The sequence below is a fragment of the Sorex fumeus genome, unplaced genomic scaffold, assembly GCF_029834395.1.
Source record: "Sorex fumeus unplaced genomic scaffold, SorFum_2.1 ptg000021l, whole genome shotgun sequence".
In the NCBI taxonomy this organism is placed as follows: domain Eukaryota; kingdom Metazoa; phylum Chordata; class Mammalia; order Eulipotyphla; family Soricidae; genus Sorex; species Sorex fumeus.
The window spans coordinates 3,693,626-3,717,411 of NW_026606078.1; the positions used below are offsets into that span (position 1 = coordinate 3,693,626).

Sequence of the window (23,786 nt, forward strand, 5' to 3'; positions counted from 1 at the left end):
GAACTCAAGACAAAGGAAGGAAAAAATAAAACAGAGTATAAATCAGTGAAATGAAGACTAAAAATAATTTTTAAGATCAAAGAATAAAGAACTGTTTCTTTAAAAGAATAAGCAAGATTGTTACACCATTAGCAAAATTCACAAAGAAAGACATCAAACACTAGTAAAATGGATCAGAAATGAATAAGGAGATTTTACAATAAATTCCACAGAAGTTGAAGGGATCATCGAGACATGAAAAGGATCATTTATGGCATGAAAACCTTCTTGCCATAAAATTAGAGACCCTAGAAAAAAATGGACAATTTTTTTGACTGATTACTTTCAAAGGTTGAACTAAGAAGAAAAGAGTATCTGAACAGGCAAAAAGCTATCAAAGAAGAGGAAATGTTAATCAGAAGCAAATAAAAGCTTGGGCCCAGTTGGGTTTACTAATGAGTTCTTCCACACTTTTAAAGAATGCCTACTCCATGTCCTTTTCAGGTTTTTCCAGGAAGAAACATGAATCTTTCCCAAAGAGTTCCTTTTTGGGGGGATCACACCCGGCGATGCACAGGGGTTACTTCTGACTCATGCACTCAGGAATTACTCCTGGTGGTGCTCGGGGCACCATATGGGATGCTGGGAATTGAACCCGGGTCTACCATGTGCAAGGCAAACGCCCTACCCACTGTGCTATGGCTCCAACCCAAGAGTTCCTTTTTTAAAAAAATGAAAAATAAATTTTATTGGATCACTGTGAGATAGTTACACACTGACATGATAACGTTTCAGTCATACAATGATTAAGCACCCATCCCTCCTCCAGTGCACATTTTCCACCACTATTGTTCCCAGTGTCCCTCCTGCCACCCCCACACTATCCCACCTCCTGCCTCTTTGGCTGGTACATTCCTTCTTACTCGAATTTTGGACATTATATTTGCAATATAGAAACTAAGAGGCCATTGTGTTTGGTCCTTAGTCTACTTTCAGTACATATCTCCCATCCTGAGTTATCCTTACAACCATCATTTACTTAATGGTCCCTTCTCTATCCCAACTGTCTTTTCCCCCAGCACATAGGGCTGGCTTCCAAACCATGTTGTGATCCTCCTGGCCCTTATCTCTCATATTACGCTACTTTATATTTCACAAATGAGTGCTGTCATTCTATGTCTGTCCCTCTCTTTCTGACTAATTTCACTTAGCATCATACTCTCCATGTCCATCCACTTATATGCAAATTATATGATTGAATTTCGTCCAATAGCTGCACAGTATTCCATTGTGTAGATGTACCAGTTTCCTTAACCACTCATCAGTTCTTGGACACTCAGGTTTTTTTCCAGATTCTGGCTATTGTGAACAGTGCTGCAATAAACATACAAATGCAGATGTCATTTCTACTGTGTTCTTTTTCCATCTCCAGGATATATTCCCAGTAGTGGTATTGCTAGGTCACATGGGAGTTCAATTTCTAGTTTTTGGAGGAACTTCCATATTGTTTTAGAAAAAGGCTGGACCAGTCGACATTCCCATCAACAATGAAGGAGAGCCCCTTTCTCCCCACATCTGCACCAGCACTGATTGTTCTTGTTCTTTTTGTTCTCTTCCAGTTTCTGTGGTATAAGATGATACCTCATTGTTGTTTTGATTTGAATATCCCTGATGATTAGTGGTGTAAAGCATTTTTTTCATGTGCCTTTTGGCCATTTGAATTTTCCAAAAAGTTCCTTGAGGCAAACATTATCCTGGTATCCAAACCAGACAGAGAAACTATTAAAAAGAAAATTATAGACACATTCTGGATGACTATAGATGCAAAGATCCTCAACAAAGTACTAGCAAGCTGAATTCAATATTACTTCAAAAAGCATACACTTTGACCACTGTATCACTGTCTTCCTTTTATTCATCAATTGCCTCGAGCAGACCCCAGTAACGTCTCCTTCGTCCTAGCCCTGAGAATTTAAATAGTGCCATACTCGAGGCTCTATCAGGGTCAGGAGAATGAGACCCATAATTTTTACTGGTTTTTGGCATATTGAATATGCAATGGGAAGTTTGCCAGTCTCTGCCATATGGGCAGGATACTTTTGGGAGCCTTTGACCAAGTAGGATTTATTCTAGGCATGCAACAATGGTTTGTAGAGTATTTAGGATTTTTTAAGTACAGGATTATGTCATTTTCAAATAGTGATTATTTGATTTCTTTTATTTTTTTAATTAATGTTGGAGTACTGCTATTTATTCAGCTATCAATTAAATTGATTGAATTGGCCATAAACTCCACATTACTTTTTTTAAAAAAAGTTTAATTGAATATTCATGAGATAGACCATTACAAAGTTTTTTATAATTGGGTTTCAGTCAATACAATGATACAGCATCCATCCCACCCCCTAGTGTACATTTCCCACCACCAATGTCTCCTCTTTCCTTACCACCCCCTCCCCCAACACCCCACCCCCAAACCCCAGTCTCCCTCTGTGGGAGGCACTTTTCTTCTTGCTCACTTTCTCTCCTTTCCCTTTTTTGCATTATTGTTTGCAATACAGTCACCAAGAGGTCATTGTGTTTGTTCAGGTCATTTTGTATTTTTATCGGGGTGATAAAGCTGGAGTAGCTTTTCAATTGGGTAGCTGTTTTGGGGAGTGGATAAGACTTCTGAGGTTTCTAGAAATACAGGGAGGTGTGGGAACATAGCCCAACCCAACCCCAAGAAAGCCTGGAGATTTCAGTCACAAAATCCACATACCCGAATTTTCAGCAGATTGTGTCTCCATGAGGTTTTCCCTGAGACAGTGGAGTTAGGCCAGCAGCATGGTGGTGATTTTGGATTGTGGGAACAAGCAGCTGCCTGGGTCTCTGCTTGGGCAGGCACCAGGCCAACCCACCCCCTCTGATTTACCCAGGTCTGTTCAGCCTTGTGTGGGTCCAAGATTAACTGTGGCTTTTGATCTTTTTCAAGATTTATTTATGGGTCTCTGAAATAAGGCCAATAAATTGACTTGTGTAGCTTAGCCAGAGGTGGCTTGTGGGCATGACTCCCACATACCTAACTTTGGGTCGTTTAATTTCTTGGTAAACTTGGCCCCGAGTTGTTGGGGTCCAGCCAAAGGCACGACAATTCTGGGGTATTAGCAAACCTGAAGGCACCATCAGGCTGCTGATGTACTCGCCCTGCAGGTACAGGTTGACCTGCTGGTGCCACCACACACCCTGATTTATTTTCTAATAAGATATGCAACTCAATCAATTTAGGACATATCAATATAAGAAAAAATAAAGACCATATTTTTTATAATAATGATCATGTCATATCATATCAATCAATAATGATCATATCAGTAGATGCTGAAAAAGCATTTGAAAAGTTCCAGCCCCCATTCATAATAAAAACTAAATAATCTGTGCATATAAGGAACTTTCCTCAATATAGTTAAAGCCATGAGCCATAAACCCACAGATTACATCATAATCAATGGTGAAAAACTGAAAACTTTCCCTCTAAGGTCAGGAAAAAGACAGTACTCATCACGCTATTCAATATAGTGTCAGAAGTTTTTGACATAGCAGTTAGGTAAGAAAGAGATAGTAAGACCACCCAGACTGGAAAATAAATAAAATGGTCACTATTTGAAAATCACATAATTCTATATTTAAAAGAACCTACATGCTCCACAAAAACCTCCTGAAATGAATGATCCTATACAATAATATACAATGAATGATCTATACAATAATACTAGCCTGCCCACAGGGCAGAGTCTGGCAAACTCCCCGTGGCGTACCAAATATGCCAAATACCAGTAACAATGATGGGTCTCATTCTCCTAAGTAGCCTTGAATATAATCTCAGGGCTAGGATGAAAGAGACGTTACTGGGGCCTGCTCGAGGCAATCGACGAATAACAGGATGATGAAATGAATGAATGAATACAATAATATAGACGTCTATAATAGCAATACACAGATATCTGACATTTTTATATGCAACAATGAAAAAGAAGAAATAATAAAAAAATTCTGTTCGCAATTTTGCTTCCAAAGAAAAAAATTAAAAGAATTAAAATGGGAATCATCTTTTTTTTCCTTTATTTTATTTTATTTTTTTTAAAGTTGTAGATTTACAATTTTTTGTGCTTTGGTTTCAATTATACAATGATCAGATACCCATCCCTCCACCAGTGCCCATTTTCCACCACCATAGATAATATCCCTCCCACCCCCATCCCCCCATCCCCCCTGTCTCTGTGGCAGGGCAATCCCCTGTGTTCTCTCTGTCCTTTTGGGTGTTGTGGTCTGCAAAAGAGGCATTGAGTGGCAAACATGTTCAGTCCATAGTCTACTTTCGACATGCATCTCCCCTCCTGGGAGGATCCTCCAAACATCCTTTATTTGGTGCTCCCTTCTCTATCTGAGCTGCCCTTTCCTCTAGGATACCCGGCTGGCCTCTAAGTTATGGAGTAATCCTCCTGGTGCTGATCTCAGCTATTCTTGGGTATTAATCTCATACTTTGTTACTTTATATCCCCCAGATGAATGCAATCTTTCTATGTCTATCCCTCTCTTTCTGACTCATTTCGCTTAGCATGATACTTTCCATATTGTACCACTTGTATGTAAATTTCATGACTTCATCTTTTCTAAGAGCTACATAGTACTCCATTGTGTAGATGTACCAAAGTTTCTTTAACCAGTCATCTGTTCTTGGGCATTCAGGTTTCTTCCAGTTTCTGGCTATTGTAAAGAGTGCTGCAATGAACAAACAAGTGCAGATGTCACTTCGACTACACATTTTTGCCTCTCTGGGATATATTCCCAGGAGTGGTATTGCTGGGTCAAATGGGAGCTCAATTTCTAATTTTTTGAGAATCGTCCATACTGTTTTCCAGAAGGGCTGAACCAGTGGACATTCCCACCAACAGTGAAGGAGTGTCTCTTTCTCGCCACATCCACGCCAGCATCGGTTGCTTTTGTTCTTTTGAATGTGGGCCAGTCTCTGAGGTGTGAGATGGTATCTCATTGTGGTTTTGATCTGCATCTCCCTGATGATTAATGATGTAGAGCATTTTCTCATGTGCTTTTTTTGCCATTAGGATTTCTTCTTTGAGAAAGTTTCTGTTCATTTCATTGCCCGATTTTTGGATGGGGTTGGATGTTTTCTTCTTGTGGAGTTTAACCAGTATTTTGTATATCCTTGTACATCAACCCCTTGTCAGATGTGTATTCGGTGAATATCCTTTCCCATTCTGTAGATTGTCTTTGTATTTTGGTCACTGTTTCTTTGGAGGTGCAGACGCTTCTTAGTTTAAGATAGTCCCATTTATCTATCTCTGTTTTCACTTGCTCGGCCAGTGGCGTGGCATCTTTGAAGATACCATTAGCTTCAATGTCATGGAGGGTTTTGCCAACTTTATCTTCAATGTGCCTTATGGTTTCTGGTCTGATGTTGAGGTCTTTAATCCATTTTGATCTTACTTTTGTACGTGGTGTTAGGCAGAGTTCTGAGCCTATTTTTTTGCATGTAGCCGTCCAGTGATGCCAACACAATTTATTAAAGAGGCTTTCCTTACTCCACTTCACATTACTTGCACCTTTTTCAAAGATTAGATGAGCATATGATTGAGGAGAGATGTCAGTGTATTCAACCCTGTTCCATTGGTCTGCAGTTCTGCCTTTGTTCCAGTACCATGCTGTTTTAATTATTACTGCTTTGTAGTACAGTTTGAAGTTCGGGAGGTTGATTCCTCCCATTTTCTTTTTCCCAAGAATTGCTTTAGCTATTCGTGGGGGCTTATTGTTCCATATAAATTTCAAGAGTGTTTGCTCCATTTCTTTGAAGAATGTCATGGGTATCCTTATAGTGATTGCATTGAATTTATACAATGCTTTCGGTAGTATTGCCATTTTGACAATGTTAAGTCTCCCGACCCATGAGCAGGGGATATCTTTCCATTTCCTTATGTCCTCTTTTATTTCCTGAAGTAGCGTTTTGTAGTTTTCTTTGTACAGGTCCTTTACTTCCTTAGTTAAGGTGATTCCTAGGTACTTGATTTTCTGGGGCACAATTGTGAACGGGATTGTTTTTTTCATGTTGCTTTCTTCTCTCTCACTGTTTGCGTATAGGAAAGCCATGGACTTTTGGGTATTGATTTTATAATCTGCAACTTTACTATACGAGTCTATTGTTTCTAGGAGTTTTTTTGGTGGAAGTTATTGGGTTCTCTAAGTAAAGTATCATATCATCTGCGAATAGTGAGAGCTTGATTTCTTCCTTTCCTACCTGAATGCCCTTAATACCTTTTTCCTGCCTAATCGCTATTGCAAGTACTTCCAGTACTATATTGAACAGCAGTGGAGAGAGTGGGCATCCCTGTCTCGTCCCCGATCTGAGAGGGAAGGCTCTCAGTTTTTCCCCATTGAGGATGATGCTTGCTGTAGGCTTGTGGTAGATGGCTTTAATTATGTTGAGGAAGGTCCCCTCTATACCCATTTTGGCTAGGGTTTTCATCATAAAGGGGTGCTGGATCTTATCAAATGCTTTCTCTGCATCTATTGATATGATCATATGCTTTTTATCTTTTCTTTTGTTGATATGGTGGATTATGTTGATTGATTTCCGAATGTTAAACCATCCTTGCATCCCTGGGATGAATCCTACTTGGTCGTGGTGTATGATCTTTTTGATGAGTAGTTGGATTCTATTTGCTAGTAGTTTATTGAGGATCTTTGCATCTGTGTTCATCAGGGATATCGGCCTGTAATTCTCTTTCTTTGTGGTATCTCTGTCTGCTTTTGGTATCAGTGTGATATTTGCTTCGTAGAAACTGTTCGGAAGTGTTTTTGATATTTCAATTTCGTGGAAAAGCTTAAAGAGCATCGGGAGTAAGTCCTCTTTAAAGATTTGGAAGAATTCACTAGTGAATCCATCCAGGCCAGGACTTTTGTGCTTGGGGAGACTTTTTATTACCATTTCAATTTCCTTGATGGTGATAGGTCTGTTCAGGTATTCCAGGTCTTCTTGGTTCAGCCTTGGGAGTCTGTAGGAGTCTAGGAATTTATCCATAAAATGGGAATCATCTTAAGAGATGAAAGACTTAAACCAAAAAATGGCTATAAATTACTACCAATAGAAATAAAAGAAGACATGAGAAAATGGAAACACATCCCCTGTTCATGGATTATAAAGATCAATATTGCCAAAATGACAGTCCTACCCAAAACACATACAGGTTCATTACAGTTTCTATAAAAATACCCATGACAAATTTTAAAGTCATAAACCAAACTCTCCTTTAAATAGCCATAGAAATTCTATTTAAAATAATTAATTAAGTGGGAGGTTTCTCTTTCCTCAATTTTAAGTTAGCACTTTGGCTAAGGTAAGGTAGATAGGTCAGAAAGTGAGCTTCTCAACAAGGTAATCAGCTCAAAGGGAATGTTGAAAATAGTAAGTAATTTGATAGCACAGCGGGTAGGGCGTTCGCCTTACAAAGCGGCCAACATGGCCGACCCGAGTTCGATTCCTCCGCCCCTCTCAGAGAGCCCGGCAAGCTACCGAGAGTATTCGATATGCCAGACACAGTAACAACAAAGTCTCCAATGGAGACGTTACTGGGCCCGCTGGAGCAAATCGACGATCAACGGGAGGGCCTTTACCTTTACCTTATCGAGCAATTTATTATACTTATGCCTTCCACAATTTTGATTTTATTAAGTAAAGCTTCATTTGGTGACCATAACGTATAATATATAGAAGCTAATGAGAAGAAATCCATGAAGGACAGGTTCAGTAGTTAATACATTTGCCTTGTATGTATCTGGTCCGAGATCAGATGAGATGGGGCACATTCAGGGTGCTATGGCCAAGACCCAGAGACTATAAAACTCTGCTTCCGGAAGCGCACGGCCGCTAATGTGGCCGCATGACATCTTCTCATCTAGTTCTTACTCTGGAGAACCTGGTAGGCTACCAAAATTATCCTGCTCATACAGCAGAGTCTGGCAAACTCCCTGTGACGTATTCAATATGCCAAATACCAGTGACAATGATGGGTCTCATTCTCCTGACCCTGAAAGAGCCTCAAATGTGGCACTTTTTAAAATCTAAGGGCTAGGACGAAGAAGACGTTACTGGGGCCTGCTCGAGGCTATCGACGAACAACAGATGACAGTATCTGGTCCTAGTTGATTCCCATTACCTCAGGATCCCCTGAGTATCTCTGAGATAGCTCTGAGGGCCCCTAAACCTTACAGGTTGTGGATTTGATGGCCCCTCCACTCCCATCAATATATCCAAGGGCCAGAGCTGTACTGACTAGCATCGAACTATCTAATAGCAGTGTTGGTCAAGAATTGCTGGGAGTGGTTCCGGGGACCACCTTATCCCCATTTAGCAACCCTCTCTCCCCAACCAATAGATTAACAGTTATGATAATATGAAAAAGGTAAACATCATTATAATTTGAGCTCTAGAGCTAAGAAATATCTTTCAATAAATTTAAAAGGTAAAGGTAAAGGCCCTCCCGTTGATCGTCGATTTGCTCGAGCGGGCCCAGTAACGTCTCCATTGGAGACTTTGTTGTTACTGTGTCTGGCATATCAAATACTCTCGGTATTTAATCTAGGGAAAAGTAAATGTGTAAAAATGAAACAATTGGTATCAGCTAGAAATTATTAATATTACTAGTTTGGAAAGGAGCTAAAATGGATATGCATATACAATTTTTGCTTTGTTTTCTTCAGCATTGGAGCCACATCTGGAATTGCTCAGGATTTATTCCTGGCTCTACATTTAGATATAACTTCTGGTGGGGCTCTGGAGATCATATGTGGTGCTTAGACTCAAAGCTGGGTCAGTCTTGTTCAAATCAAGCACCCTACCCACTCACTGCACTATCTCTCCAGCCCCAAATAAACGGTTGTTATATGTTGTCACGGGGGCACAGGGGGGTGGGGGGCTGAAAACACTTATTGCTTAGCAAAGAAAGCATTCATTAAGAATTCCTATGATACTCATATTGGTTAACTAAAAATTAAAGTTAGAAGATCAAGTATTTTTATTAATTTTGTATAGGTAGCAGTGTAGCACTGTCCTCCCGTTGTTCATCAATTTGATCAAGTGGGCCCAGTAACATTGTGAGACTTGTTACTGTATTTGGCATATGGAATATGTCATGGGTAGCTTGCCAAGCTTTGCCATGTGGGCGAGATACTCTTGGTAGCTTGCTGGGCTCTCTGAGAGGGACAGAGGAATCGAACCTGGGTTGACCTGGTCAGCCGCATGCAAGGCAAACGCCTTACCTACTGTGCTATCGCTCCAGCCCTTTATATAGGTAGTATTTAAATAATAAAAATTATTTAACTAGAATCAGTAGAACAAATGTAGTTTACTGTATGTCAGATGTTGTATGCTAATCCTCGACATACAAGAGAAAAATGATTATTTGCCAGTGAACACTTAATTAAATAGTGTATAGGTGAATGTAAGACCAGAGGCATAGAATCCAAGGAATAAATGAGACGCTACACCAGGGCAGAGGTCTAGCTCTCACCTGGAAATCACAGTACTATATTCTTCTGTAAGAAACTGAGTGTTGTTGTGCAAGCACAACCTAGGAACTGTGTACATGAACCCCTGGGAATGCCTTCTGCTGAGAGCTAGTGGATTGTTAGAGCATTAGAAGTTATTCTTAGGTTTCTGTTAATACTCTCTCTTTTGAACTGACAATTTGAATAGTACCTGAGCCTAGAAGGAAATGTCATAGATTGTATAACCATTGTATTACAGGTGACTTTCCAAAGACCTAAGTAAGTTACCTTTGACCTGTGGTTATTAATAGTGGAGAATTAGAAACACTCTATATGTTCATCAATTTGGGGATGGTTAAATAATCTAGGGCTCTTGCATACTAGCATACTACCCTCCTCCCACAGACAGACACCAGGGTTGTTCAATCTTACTCCTGGCTCTGCATTCAAGGATCATTCTAGGCAGGGCTCTGGGGACCATATGAGGTGCTAGGCATTAATGTACTACCTCTCCAAACCTTTCTCCCTACATCTCCAGGGTTCTTTCATCGTACAGAAAACTGTATTTAATGAACACGTAAGGCATATCACAAGTGGTAGAGCACATAAGTCAAATGTGTGAGTCTCTAAATGTAATTCCTAGCATGAAATGGACTCCCAAGCACTGCTGGCTGTGAAGCCTATAAAATTAGAGAATGAACAGGTTTATCTTTATTATTTGACATGGAGCCAGATATGTTGTTCAAAGAAAACTTAACATTTGGAGAACAAAATACATGTTTTACTATTTACGATAAAAATTGTCATTCTTTTAAATATCTAAATGTTTAAAAAATAGAGAAACTAATTTAATATAACATAATAACAGTAATTTGGGTAGGTAACTAGAATTGAAGAGGAAATGGGTAAACAATTTTATTTCATCAGAATTTTATGGTGGCATGGTGGCAGGGGGTTGGAAAGGGGGGGGAATACTAGGGTCTCTTGTGGTGGAGAATGTGCACTGGTGGAGGGATGGAGGGATGGATGTTTGATCATTGTATGATTGAAACTCAAACATGAAAGCTTATAACTGTATCTCACAGTGATTCAATTAAAAAAAAGGAGCTTCAGGTTGATGCATTCTGGCAGGTGCTTATTGCCATTATTGTTTCTAGTTATTCTTCAACTATGCTATTTTTAGTTACAACATCCATTGCAAAAGTGCAGGGTGTTCCGTTCTGAGACATTCAAACAATTTTTTAGAATCCTCTGGGGTTCAAATATGTTGTGTCAAGCGTATCTCTTTCTCAGAAAGAAATACTCTGAGATAAAAATAAATAAGGGCAATATCTTAACAAGGAATGCCACTGGCCTTGCTCTCTGTTTGGATATGAAAAAGAAACCTCTGTGATTAAGTAGCAGCAACAAGAAATGTTTAGAAAAATACCACATGACTGGAGCAAAAAGGGGGTGCAAAGGTGATGACATTTACAATCCCTGTGACTTTTTAACTCAATTTCCTTTGGTTTGTTGTACATCCTACAAAATGTATTGGATATAGTCCAGTTTTAGTGTTTCCTAATACTTCTAGTTAGTCTAATTTAATCCTCCTTTTAGTTACCTCTTTCAGATAAACATCCTTTCATAAATAAGCAAGTAATAGAAGCTTTACATCTCTATTACACATAACAGTGTTTCTCAACCAACATAACTACCAGAAAGCCACAGGTAAAAAGTGCATAAGTGATGGGGGTGAGGGTGGAGCAATGGAACAGCATACAGGGCATCTCTCTTGCATGCAATCAAATTGTATTTGATCCCTGGCACCGTGATCACTGCCAGAAGTGATTCCTGAATGCAGAGCCATGAGCAAGCCCTGAACACTGCCAGGTATGGCCTAAAAATAAGGAAAAAATGCATTAAATGGGGGACTGATGCCTGAGAATAGGGAGCCAACTGGTAGGATGGGAGCAGGAAGGAACAACAGGAAGAAAAGTTTGGAAGGGGATACAATTGGAGAAAGGTTGAGAACACCAGTAGATGCCATTGTTGGGAGGAATAGTCATTTTATCCATAGAGTTTTTCTAAATGCAGGTCTTTGAAATGGATTATCACAATATTAAAAAGATAAAGATCTATCGTAGGCAAGATTTCTGGAAGCTTTTTATTGAAACCATGAAGTAGAACATATTTTCAGTGAAAACTAAAGTGGCAGAACAAGTAAGTTTGCTCCCAAGATTATTCAATGAATTGGAAGACACAACCCCAGTATTATTGCTCTCCTTAGGCTGAATAGCCCTGTGGTCAAATAGCCCTGGAGAGACTCAGGGTATAGAATTGGGATGGGGGTGGGAGGTGAGGGTGGGAGACTGGCTGTCTACTGAGAAAGAGACACTTATGAATTAAAGTGTTTTTCCAAAACAAGGGCCAGGAGGACTGGTCAATGGTTGGAAGCTTACCATGTGTGGGGGGGGCAAAAGCAGGGTGGGGGTGGGGAGGAGACATGGGAGGAGGGAAGAGGAAGGAAACTGGGGACATTGGTAGTGGGAAGTATATACTGGTGAAGGTGGATGGGTGTTGGAACATTATATGACTGAAACTCAATCATGAACAACTTTGTGACTGTGTATACACTCTGATTCATTTAAAATAAGAAATTATGAATAAAAAGTATTTTTTTCAAAAAGAAAATATTGAGATAAATTTCAGTTCTCTGCTGAGATTGAATTCAGGGAATGAGGTTCTTATTCCATGGCTTATTTTCTTAGCATGTATCATGGTAACTTAATGGAAAAAATTTTCTTAGGACACTTATAAATATGATACTTGAGAGTTAACAGGATATCCAGCAAATATGGAGTTGGATACTACAGTACAAGAACATTTGTACATGGTAGTTTCATCTCATGATCCTAAGTTTTTGAAATCTGTATTTTAGTATACTTTGGTGTGCTCAGTCTAAGCCCCACAAATTAAATGAATAAAATTAGAAAAAATATATATACATATGTATAAAATAGTAAATATCTAAGGCATATGCAAAGCTCACTAAATTCTTTGTGTTTTGTAATGAATCTTAACTGATTTGATTTAAAATACAAGATTTGCTTTATGATTTATCTGGGGATTCAGTTGAATGAACATTAGTAAATTATTTACTATTTCATTACAATACAGATAGTTAAGGGTTTCTATTTGATTCATTAAGCTGTCTAGTACAAAAGAATTTCTGTGTGATTTCGTTCAGAGAATGGCTTTCCCAATGTGGCTCTCCCTGAAATTTTAAGAATACAAATGAGGTGTAAATTTTGCATTTCACATCACATCAAAAATAATGTAGCTAAACATTAGGAGAAGACACTAGAATGCAGTAAAATTTTCATGTTGGTGATTTTTCAATCTCTTAGTGGGAACAAATTACTGATATAAAAATGTGTCACTTCAGAGTGAGCTCTTACAGTCTGTTACTTAGGTAAATCATTTTAGTAAACAGATTTTATTAACATTCTACTAAAAGGCAATCATCATTTGAGAATAAAACTAATATCCTAAAACATTTAAAAAATATAACTTTGATTTATTCTACCATACTGGAACTGAAATTTCTTGCAAGAGAGATTCTAAAGAGGTGGGATGTGTGCAGTAGTATTGCACTTTTATTTAAGAATTTACAAAGTTGCCACCAAAAACTGAATAAGATCAGAGATATAAAGGCTTTTGCCTAGTCTAATTGACTCAGCTAATCTTAGGTCTCCTCCACATAATTCCTGCCTATGTGAAATCTACACCTTCCTATTTCTTCTTGAACATTGTTACCTGTTCTTTTTTTTTTTTTAATTAGTGAGACATCATGAGGTACAGTTGTAGACTTACAAACTTTCATGTTTGGGTTTCAGTTATACAATGATCAAGTACTTTTATACAATGATCAAGTATCTGTTCTTTTAGTCTTGGACTCACAACTGAATTTGTGAGTTGTGAGTTGCTTTCTGGTGGCTTGGTTATGGTTAAATAAAATTGCATTCTCAGATTCAATTTCCAGCCCTTACCCTATCCCCATCTCTGATAGTTAAATCTTAACACCTAGCTTGGATGGTAACTGATAGGTTCCTTTCCTCTGTGATTAGGACTGCTTTATTCAAGTCTCATTCCTTTGTCAGTTCCCCAATTCCCAACCCCCCCCAAAATCAACAGTTGTCTTTAATTGACATTGTGTGCATGAACATTGCTTTGACATGCTTTCTGCATCCTTTCTGATATTTTCTGGAGAATATAGCTCAACCATTTCCCTCTTTAACCATGCTCAAAAATTGGTGTGGCTTTGCTGGAGCAGCTGGGTGTGAGAACTAAATGGATTCAGGAACTAACTGATGCTCAAAACCCCCTAATCCTTTGAAAAAATCTAAGCTTTGAACTCTCTCCACAGAAAAGTGCCAAATGTGGGTGGTTGCAATATAGTTTTTGGGAAATCCTGGTACTCTTTTTAGGTCAGTTCATACCTTTCTTTCCCACCCCTGAATTTACCTTTTGTAGTGGATCAACATCCCTGAATGTTGGGGTGAGGTCATGCACCAGAATTGTATGGAAACTTTGATGGTCATATTTTCCTGGCCACTACCTCGAGGAAAACAAAGCAGAGGTTTGAGGCATCAGGAGCTGAAAGTTTTTTTAGTGACATTTACGTTTAAGCCAAAATTATTTTAGAAATCAAGCTTTAGAACCACATTTTAGTTATAATCACATGAGGGTTTTTTGGGGGTTGTTTTTAAATTTTTTTTATAGAATCCAATTTCACAAAAATGGCATTTCATTAGCTTTTTCCTGAACTGACTTGTTCAGCTATGTTAATCTTTTCCAGGTGAAATACTCAGGAGAATTTTGAGCCCGGTTCCTAGCTGAATTCCTCTTTGCTTACACTTACTGAATGAAGAGTCTTGTGGTGGGCTTGATTTGAGAATTCTCAAAATAAAACTAGTTTAGACCACTTGCCCTAATTAATTTTTTTTAATGTTTGCTTTGTTTCAGAATTTTTGGTATTTTAGAACCTACAGAAATGACAAGGGGTAAAAGCCACAATTTCTTTTTGTTTTAAATTTTTTATTAGAGACACCATGAGGTACAGTTGTAGACTTACAAATTTTTGTGCTTGGGTTTCAATTATACAATGATCAAATACCCATCCCTCCACCAGCGCCCATTTCTCACCACCACGGATCCCAGTATCCCTCCCACCCACCCCCAACCCCCCCATCCCACCCTGCCTCTGTGGCAAGGCATTCCCTTTTGTTCTCTCTCTCCTTTTGGGTATTGAAAGCCACAATTTCTGAATGTACTATTTAACCAAACATTTAAAAAAATTTTTAAAAGAAGTGCACAATCCTGTATGCTTGAATGTTCCTTTTAATTATTTTTTGTGTTTTTGTATTCATTTAGTCTCCTCCACAATACCTGATTCTATTCCCCCACAGAGATGTTAATAATCCTTATGAAAATGCACTTGGAATGGTTTGAGATTTAAATGTAAACTAGTGAGAATTCTTGCAGATAGAGGGGAATTTCTTGGCCTGATAAAGTAAATGTCCTGTGATATGTTTTCTTGAATGGGTAAGGAGGTATGAAATTAGCACTTCATCACATGATTAAGAAGTGTTGGAAACAGCTGAAGAATATTGTAAAGAATGGTGAACATCCTGAATGTATAGTATCCACTGTGAAATTTAAAGTATCAGACTAGTGGGTGTGACCAAAAGAGACAGTACAGAGGATAAGGACCCTTGCCTTGCCTTTGGCCTACTGGTTCCATCTCCAACACCATATGGTCGTGAGCATTATTAGGAGAAGCTGCCAGATGTCCACCAGGTTAGGCCCCCAAACCCCAAATAATAATCAGACCTGAAGCCTGGCACTGCTCCTGGATTTCAGGAGAATAGAGGTGAAAGATAAACAGTTGTTTAAAAATGTTTCCACCCCTCTCTTCTTTGTCATTTCATTTTTTCCTTCTTCTTTCAGGTTATGGTCACACTGTGCCCTTGTCAGATGGGGGTAAGGCCTTCTGCATCATCTACTCGGTCATCGGCATTCCTTTCACGCTCTTGTTCTTGACAGCAGTAGTACAGCGTGTTACTATCCACGTCACCCGAAGACCTGTCCTCTACTTCCACCTCCGCTGGGGCTTCTCCAAGCAAATGGTGGCCATCGTCCATGCTGTTATCCTTGGGTTTGTCACTGTGTCCTGTTTCTTTTTTATCCCAGCGGCCGTATTCTCTGTTTTGGAGGATGATTGGAACTTCCTAGAATCATTTTATTTTTGTTTCATTTCCCTGAGTACCATTGGCTTAGGGGATTATGTTCCTGGAGAAGGCTATAATCAGAAATTCCGAGAACTCTATAAGGTTGGGATCACATGTGAGTATCAAGGTTCACAGACTGTTTCCTTAGTCTCTGTTTTTCCTTTCCAAATCCTACCTCACCTACTAATGAATATTAATTTATGAAAGTCCTAAATTTTGATTGATAGTTTTTTTCAGTTTTGCTACCTTCCCAAAAATGTTTTATTTCATTCAGATTCCCTTCAAAATTCTTTATGCAAAAATTTTCTTACCAACAGTTATTTTTTCCTGGTTTCCCTATAGTTACTAATCAAGGTCTTAATAATAATAATGTAATGGGCATTATAAAGTATCAAAAAATCACACAGAATGAAATTTTTTTAAAAAAATTATTATTAAAATAGTTACTTTTCTTTATTGATATTTAATTGATATTTTATTATTGAGTTAAAATGGTTATGATAGTGTTAATGGTTTGGTATATACCCTACTAGTGTGCTTCGGTCACTTCTGGTTCAGAACTTTATTCCCCTTCTCCAAGCTCCCCTCAACCCTTACTTGGTATCTCTAACTTTGTTGTCAAGATTAAAGGGTTTTTGTGGAGTTCATACCCAATTAAATCAGCCTAATCAGTGGCTGAACAAATAGCAGTACTTCTACATAAAAAAGAAATTCAAAGGTTTTCCCTGAATTTTAGCCATTCCTTGCTTTGCTTCTGTATGTAACACATATGAGTAAGTTTATATATTTGGAAATTTTTATTTACTTTTGGCTTCAGTGTCATACTTTGCAGTACTTGGAGTGTCACTCCCAAATCCTGTGGTGCCAGAGATTGAACCTAGGCCTTCTGCATGCAGAGTATGCAGTCTAACTCTGAGAACTGACTTCCCAACCCTGAGATCATACTTTGAACTAAAGAAAACTAGGGGCTAGTATGTAACTCATTAGCATCAATCATGTTCTTTCACTTACCAAGAAAATCTTAAAGCAGTTGCTTGTCTGGTTTGTCAATCTTGTTCTTTTTTGAAGAATTGCTAGAATGTTAGATGCTAGCAATTAGCTAGTTAGAATGTCAGCAATTTTTAGAAACTTATGACAATAATTGCAATAAAATTCACTGGCTAGTGAATTTTGATTTTTCAATAGTTTTTTTAAAAAGCAATTTGATATGGAAAGCTTACTAATCTATTTACCAAGGAACTTTGTTTTTATGTGTCTCTTTCCAGAACTTATCATTTTAAGACAAATATAATTACATTGTAATGTATGTACAATTTTTATGTCTGTTTTCTCAAGTATTTTACAAGACTTCATTATGTCAGGTCTGCAAGGAAAATCATCATAGGTATTCAGGCAGTCAGTTTCTCTTTCTCAGACCTGTTTTTTGGTCTTAGTCTGATAAAATGCATAGTTGAACTATGTATATTTTACCATGTCTATTAAATTATGGGCCTCACCCAAGACAAAGACTTCACTGTTGACATGGCTGTGAATAGTGCCTGAATACTAGACAAGTTCAATAAATACACACCAAACAGTTACCAAAATGTTTTTATATTTCTCCTAGCTACCATAAATGTTTAATGTCCTCATAACTTATCACCAGGTGGCTCTACTACAATCTAACACTGCCTCTATTGTTGAATATTTATATTGCTTCCAATTTCAGGACATTATTTTTTAAAACTTCAGTAAGATTATTTTGTGTATTTATGATTTTCTGTTTTGTTTTCAAGAATTGATATAAAGGGACTATACCTTTATATATAAGTCACTGCCTTACATTCAACCATGGTGATCGCAATCGTGATTCAAACCCTGGGTACATGGTCCACTGAGCACCACCAGAGGCTACTCCTGAGAACAGAGCCAGGAATAACTCCTGGATAGCTGTATACCATCATTGTGGCCCAGACCCACTCTTAAAAAAAAGTCCCTCAAAACATCAAATTGCTAGGAATCACCTTAACAATAAAATCAATAAAAAGACATCCTACCAAATGGAGGAAGATATTTTCACAAAATATATTGGACAAAGATTTAATATAAAAATATGAAGTATTCATACAGCTCATTAACAACAATAAAAACCAATAATCTCATCAAAAAATGGGAGAAAATGAACAGGAACTTGCACATAGACTATAAATATGGTCAGTAAAAATGTGTTCATCATCACTTATTGTCAGGGAAAGGCAATTACAGTGATAAGTAGATATCATTTCACACCACTGAGAATGGCATATATTCAAAAGACTAAACACACCAGTGTTAGAAGTGATGTAGTAAAATATAAACTTTCATTCTGTCCTGGTAGGAATATTTTTCTGGTTCAGTCCCTATGGAAAACAGTATGGAGATTTCTCAGAAAAGTTAGAACTTTCATATGATCCAGTGATTCCACTTCTTGGCAAATACCCAACATAAAAACATGAATTTTAAAAGACATTTGTGCACCTATGTTCACTGTAGCTTTTAGTACAACAGCCAGGATATGGAAATACCTAAATATCCAGTGAAAAATGAGTGTAGATAAAGAAGTTATTTATAGTTAATGGAATACTATACAGTCAAAAAAGATGAAACCATGGAGTTTTATTTAACTGAGGGTATCAAGCTTAATGAGAAATTCAAAGGGGAAGAACATACTGGGTGATCTTATTCTCTGTGGCATAGAGAAGAATAAGATAAGGGAATGGGAGGTATCAAATAATTGAAAGTCATTACCCTGGATTACAGAAGTGAGAATGGTGGTGGTGTGGAGTGACCAGAAATAACAGAAAGATATTGTCAACATTAGTCAAGGCTCTTGAACACTTCCATGTAGAGCTAAGGTAACAGTACATTAAAACCAGGAGTCAGCATTATTGTAATCATGTGGCCCAAACTGTAGCACTGTAGCACTATAGCACTGTCCTCCCAAGCGGGCACCAGTAACATCTCACAACAAATTGTGAGACTTGTTGTTACTGTTTTTGGCATATTTAATACGTTACAGGGAGCTTGCCAGGCTTTGCCGTGCGGGCGAGATACTCTCGGTAGCTTGCCGGGCTCTCCAAGAGGGGCAGAAGAATCGAACCCGGACCGGTCATGTCAGTCGTGTGCAAGGCAAACACCTTATCTGTGACCCAAACTATAATAATTAAAATTTTTAAATGTGTTTGCTAAGGAAATGGAACTGGAGGCCTGGAAGGGAACCTTGGGACATGGTGTAGTGGTGATCGAAACTCTGGTTGTGGGCTTCAGGTTAGAACATTATATTCTCAAACTCCATTATTACAGTTTTGTGTAATAAAAACCCAGGTGCCTAAATAAAAATTGAATTAAAAGAAAGAGCAAATCAAAGAAAAAGTTCCATATCCTCAGTAAACATGGTTTTCATAAGTATCATTGCCCTATTTAAATTTATCTGGTATGACACTGGCAGAAGCAAATAATAGTAACTTCACAATGAAACTAAGTAGACTGTTAAAATCATAAAAACGAACAACACCGAAACACCAAAACTTCTTTACATAATGGAAATCTAAATTGTGACTTGATCTCAGAAGAAGTTCAGACGTCTCCCAATGACCCATTTCTGTGTGCTGCAGAAGTGAACCCATATTAACTTCATGTAAAGTAAATGGCTTACCTGCTGCTTACTCTCTCCATCCCCAAATAAACATTAAAACAAAAAAAATGTTGGACTAGATTGACAGCACAGTGGGCTCAGCACTTGTTTTACATGCAGAATACCTGGATTCAAGCATGAAACTGCTTGAGCATCCCCGGGAGCAAGAAGTAGCACTTAAATACCACTCATTGTGTGCCCGCCCCCGCCCCCCAAAAAAAAAGCAAAAACAAAACAGTAAAATCTAGGAAAAAAATTAAGTAGCACTGGTTTATATCAGAGGATTTAGGGTGGCATTGTTTATACACCAATTTTCATATATTTTGTATTAGTTTATTACTTAAAGTCTAATTCTGTCTTTCTCAAGTGACACCATTTTATCTAATTAACCCACTTCTCACTTTCTTTTTACCTTAGATAATCAAAACTTTGTTTATTTAGGCAAAAGTTTGTTTTATTTAATTCATTTGGTTCTTTGTATACCACATAAGTAGAAATATATGTTTGACACTGACCATTTTAATATCTGCATCGTCTTTAAAGGAGTTTTTATAGTTTAAACTCTTATTTCTTAAACATCTTATTGTGTGGCACAAATAATAATAAAAAGTATTATGTGCTTAGGTCAGTGCTATGGCTCAAAGGGATGGAACTTATATAAGCTTCGCATGCAGGAACCTGCCTAAGTTTGATCCCCAGCACCATATGGTCTCTTGAGCATTGCTGGCACATGTGAAAGGCATGGTCCTAAAACAAAATAAGATACAGAAAATGGTACCTACCTAGGTGCTGGAGCAATAGCATAGCAGGTAGGGCATAAGCCTTGCATGTGGCTAACCAAAAAAGTATTATTCCCAGCATCCCATATGTTCCCTAAGCACCACCAGGAGTAATTCCTGAGTGCATGAGCCAGAAATAACCCCTATGCATCACTGGATATGACCCAAAAAGGAAAAAAAAATGGTACCTACCTAGATTTGTTCTGAGCAATCATGATAAATATTTTTTTTTTCTAAATGCCTCTGGCTCTTTGAGAACCTTTGATTGGAGGAAATTTCACATCTCCAAGGCCACCCTGACTGGGAAGAAGGAGACTGCTTATGGGAGGATTCAGTATGTCATCTCAAACAATGCTTCTTCAGCCCCAACTTCTAATTTTTTTTAATCAAAAAATTATGCCATGTTGAGGCTGGAGAGATAGTACAGCAGGTAGGGCATTTGCCTTGCATGCTTCCAACCCGGGTTCAATTCCTGGCGTTCTGTATTTTCCCCTGAGCACAGAGTAATTTCTGAATGCAGCTAGGAGTAACCCCTGAGAATTGCTGGGTATGACCCAGAACCCAATAAATAAATAAATCATGTCATATTATAGTGTGGGTTGGAGCGATAGCACAGCGGTAGTGCGTTTGCCTTGCACGCAGCCAACATGGCCGACCTGAGTTCGATTCCTCTGCCCCTCTCGGAGAGCCCGGCAAGCTACCGAGAATATCTCGCCTGCACGGCAAAGCCTGGCAAACTCCCCGTGAGGTATTCGATATGCCAAACACAGTAACAGCAAGTCTCAGGATGGAGACGTTACTGGGCCTGCTCGAGCAAATCAGTGAACAACAGGAGGACCGTGACCATATTATAGTGAATAATCTACACTCTTTGAGCCACAGTAGTCCAAACCATCCAAGCAATCAGGAAAGTGATCATGAATGTATTTACCGAGAGTTTTGATTCATCTGTAATGAAACCCCAGAGACACTGTCATTTCTCTCACACAGGTTATCTGCTGCTTGGCCTTATTGCCATGTTGGTTGTCCTGGAAACCTTCTGTGAACTCCATGAGCTGAAAAAATTCAGAAAAATGTTCTATGTGAAGAAGGACAAGGATGAAGACCAGGTGCACATCATGGAGCATGACCAGCTGTCCTTCTCCTCCATCACCGATCAAGCAGCTGGAATGAAGGAGGATCAGAAGCAGGATGAGCCTTTCGTGGCCCCTTCATCATCAGAGGGCTCTGATGGCTCCGTGAACCATTGAGCTTAGAGCTTTGCTACATTGTTCTCGAGAGTTCAGTGTCAGGGCAGTGAGGAAGAGGTTTCATTTTGTTCATTTTTATGAAAATGTAAAAACCCAAGATAATATTTTAATAGCTACTGATCGCAAGATTTTAACAAAGAAAGAAAGCTTTTACTCTAGAGAACTAATACCTAGCAAATGGGCTATATTCCTATATTCATCTGTGACAAAATATTATCTAGACATCACTACTAGGTGAAAAATACTTGAAGCAGAGTGCTCCTAAGTCTAGAGGCAGATTTTATACTTTTAACTGGGGACTTTGGGGATTTGCACTTAAATCTTTAGTTGATGGCAAAACAGCCATATTTATATTTAAAGGCAAAAAAAAAGCATAGAAATGGTTTTATAAATAAGTTTATGTGGATCATTTGCATGTGCCCAAACACAATCATTATTTTTGTAGAATCTAAGTTAAAAACTATTTATAATGAATAGGAAACGTTTGACTATGTACATATAAAATTTAAATATGTTTATATTCTGTATATAAGCTTTAGGTCAGTGGTTTTCAACTACCAGTCCATGGATCGGTGCTTGTCTACAGGTGTAAAAGTGTTGAAAACCACTAGTTTAGGTCACCTGTTTCCAGCATACTCTTAATCCAAGATTGTAGATATTTTTTCCTTTAGATTTCTATTTATATTAAATAATCAAGAACTGCTTCAATAAAATAAGGGGAGTAGTTATGTGCATTGAAGAGTGGGCTACTGCAGTATTCTACAATAAATCTCTTTACCCATTTGCAACAGTATGTTAGAAACATCTAAAGTGTTTTAGACATTCCTCTGGAGGTAAGCAAATGATGAAAAATGTGACTTGTAAACAAGAGTAAGACATTTTTGTTTTGAAAGTGGATTTGAATGTCAAATTAAATTTGACCAATTCTGTCAAATTAAACTGAGAATTTTATGTTTATAAGCTGAAATAAATAACATTCACAGCTGGTTGCAAGCTCATGCTTTAATCTCTCAGGAAAAATTTTCCTCCATGTAAGTTATATATATAACTTCCTTTATAGTAACCACAAAGCAATAATTACATGGAGGACATGTAATTATTAGGAATATCAGATATTTAGAAAGACTCTACATTAAAACTTGTGCTCATGAATTTAGTCTCATCTACAAGAGGTGCTTGAGATATTGCTAAAGATCAGCATCTCTGACGATTCAACTAATTAGAACTAATCAGACATGTACCTGCTATGTTACATGCTGCCCTGAACATTTCTAGCCCTGTCTGTGTTCACTTTTAAAACCAGGTGTCTCTAATTTATAGTAGGATCCTTTATTATTTAAAATTTCCATTTGTCTCAGAGGTCACAAAACTGTAAGAAAATTTTACTCAACTCTATAGGCTCAGTGTAAGCCACTTACTAGTAAACCATCCTCAGCAGATCCCTTCCAGTGTTCTAAGGTGTTCTGTTTTTCCAAGTCTCATTTTACTGTCCAGTAAACACATTTCTATCTGCATTCCAGGCTTACCATGTCTTCAGAGTGGAAGCCGCTCTGTTTTCAGTGTAGCATTTGTTTAAGTAAGGAGGGAAATAATAAAGACTTCAACATAATGGACCAGATCTGGAAAAGTTTGCAGTGATCATAATACTTTTTATAGTTCATTGAACATAGCAGCGGGTGGGAGAATGTCTGCTGTGTTCCTCTTGCTTGACTTTGAGAGGGGAGGAGAATATATAAAGAGGCAGAGTCTAAAGTAAAGGGAAGATTTTTAATCAAAAGGTTATTAGTAAACAGTAATATTAGGTACTCGATTTTCAAAGCATATTTGAATCTGAATAGAATGCAATTTATGATGCATCATAAGTTGTACTTGTTTGTTTTGATGTAAAAAATGAGACAAACATGAGAGCAAGTTTTGTCTCCTACACCTTGTCAGTTAAGAATTGTAAGAGTGTCAGTTGTGAATTTACTTTTTGTCATTTACCAATAGGCAGAGGTTTCCTTGCAGTCCTGAGGGAAGGGTAAGTTGAATCTCAAGTAGGGGAAGTCCATGAGGTAGGACAGTACAGCCGAGTTATTTAGGTCCCTACCTTCTTTTAAAGCTAGGTAAGAAGTTTCACTTCCAATTTACTCCAATCACATGTAACCACAGGATGATTAAGGCAAGAAGCAACATCATTCAGGGTCCACAGTTTCACTTGTAACATCAGACTCAGGGAGGGCTATGCCGTTTTTTAGGGAAAACCACCTGTTATTTTTAAGTCTCTCTATGAGTTTTCTCTATCCTTACATGGTATGTTTCTTTATCTTTACAC

General features: G+C 38.1%; 1 protein-coding gene across 1 annotated transcript in view; it reads left to right on the top strand.

The window, feature by feature from the left end:
- The window catches only part of KCNK1 (potassium two pore domain channel subfamily K member 1), a 79,329-nt gene extending 56,869 nt beyond the window's left edge, over positions 1 to 22,460 (top strand). The window contains exons 2-3 of the mRNA XM_056113580.1: positions 15,511 to 15,906; positions 21,213 to 22,460. Coding sequence (XP_055969555.1) covers positions 15,511 to 15,906; positions 21,213 to 21,472 — 656 coding nt within the window. The 3' untranslated portion in view covers positions 21,473 to 22,460. The remainder of the gene's footprint in view (positions 1 to 15,510; positions 15,907 to 21,212) is intronic.
- Positions 22,461 to 23,786: the final 1,326 nt, after the last annotated feature.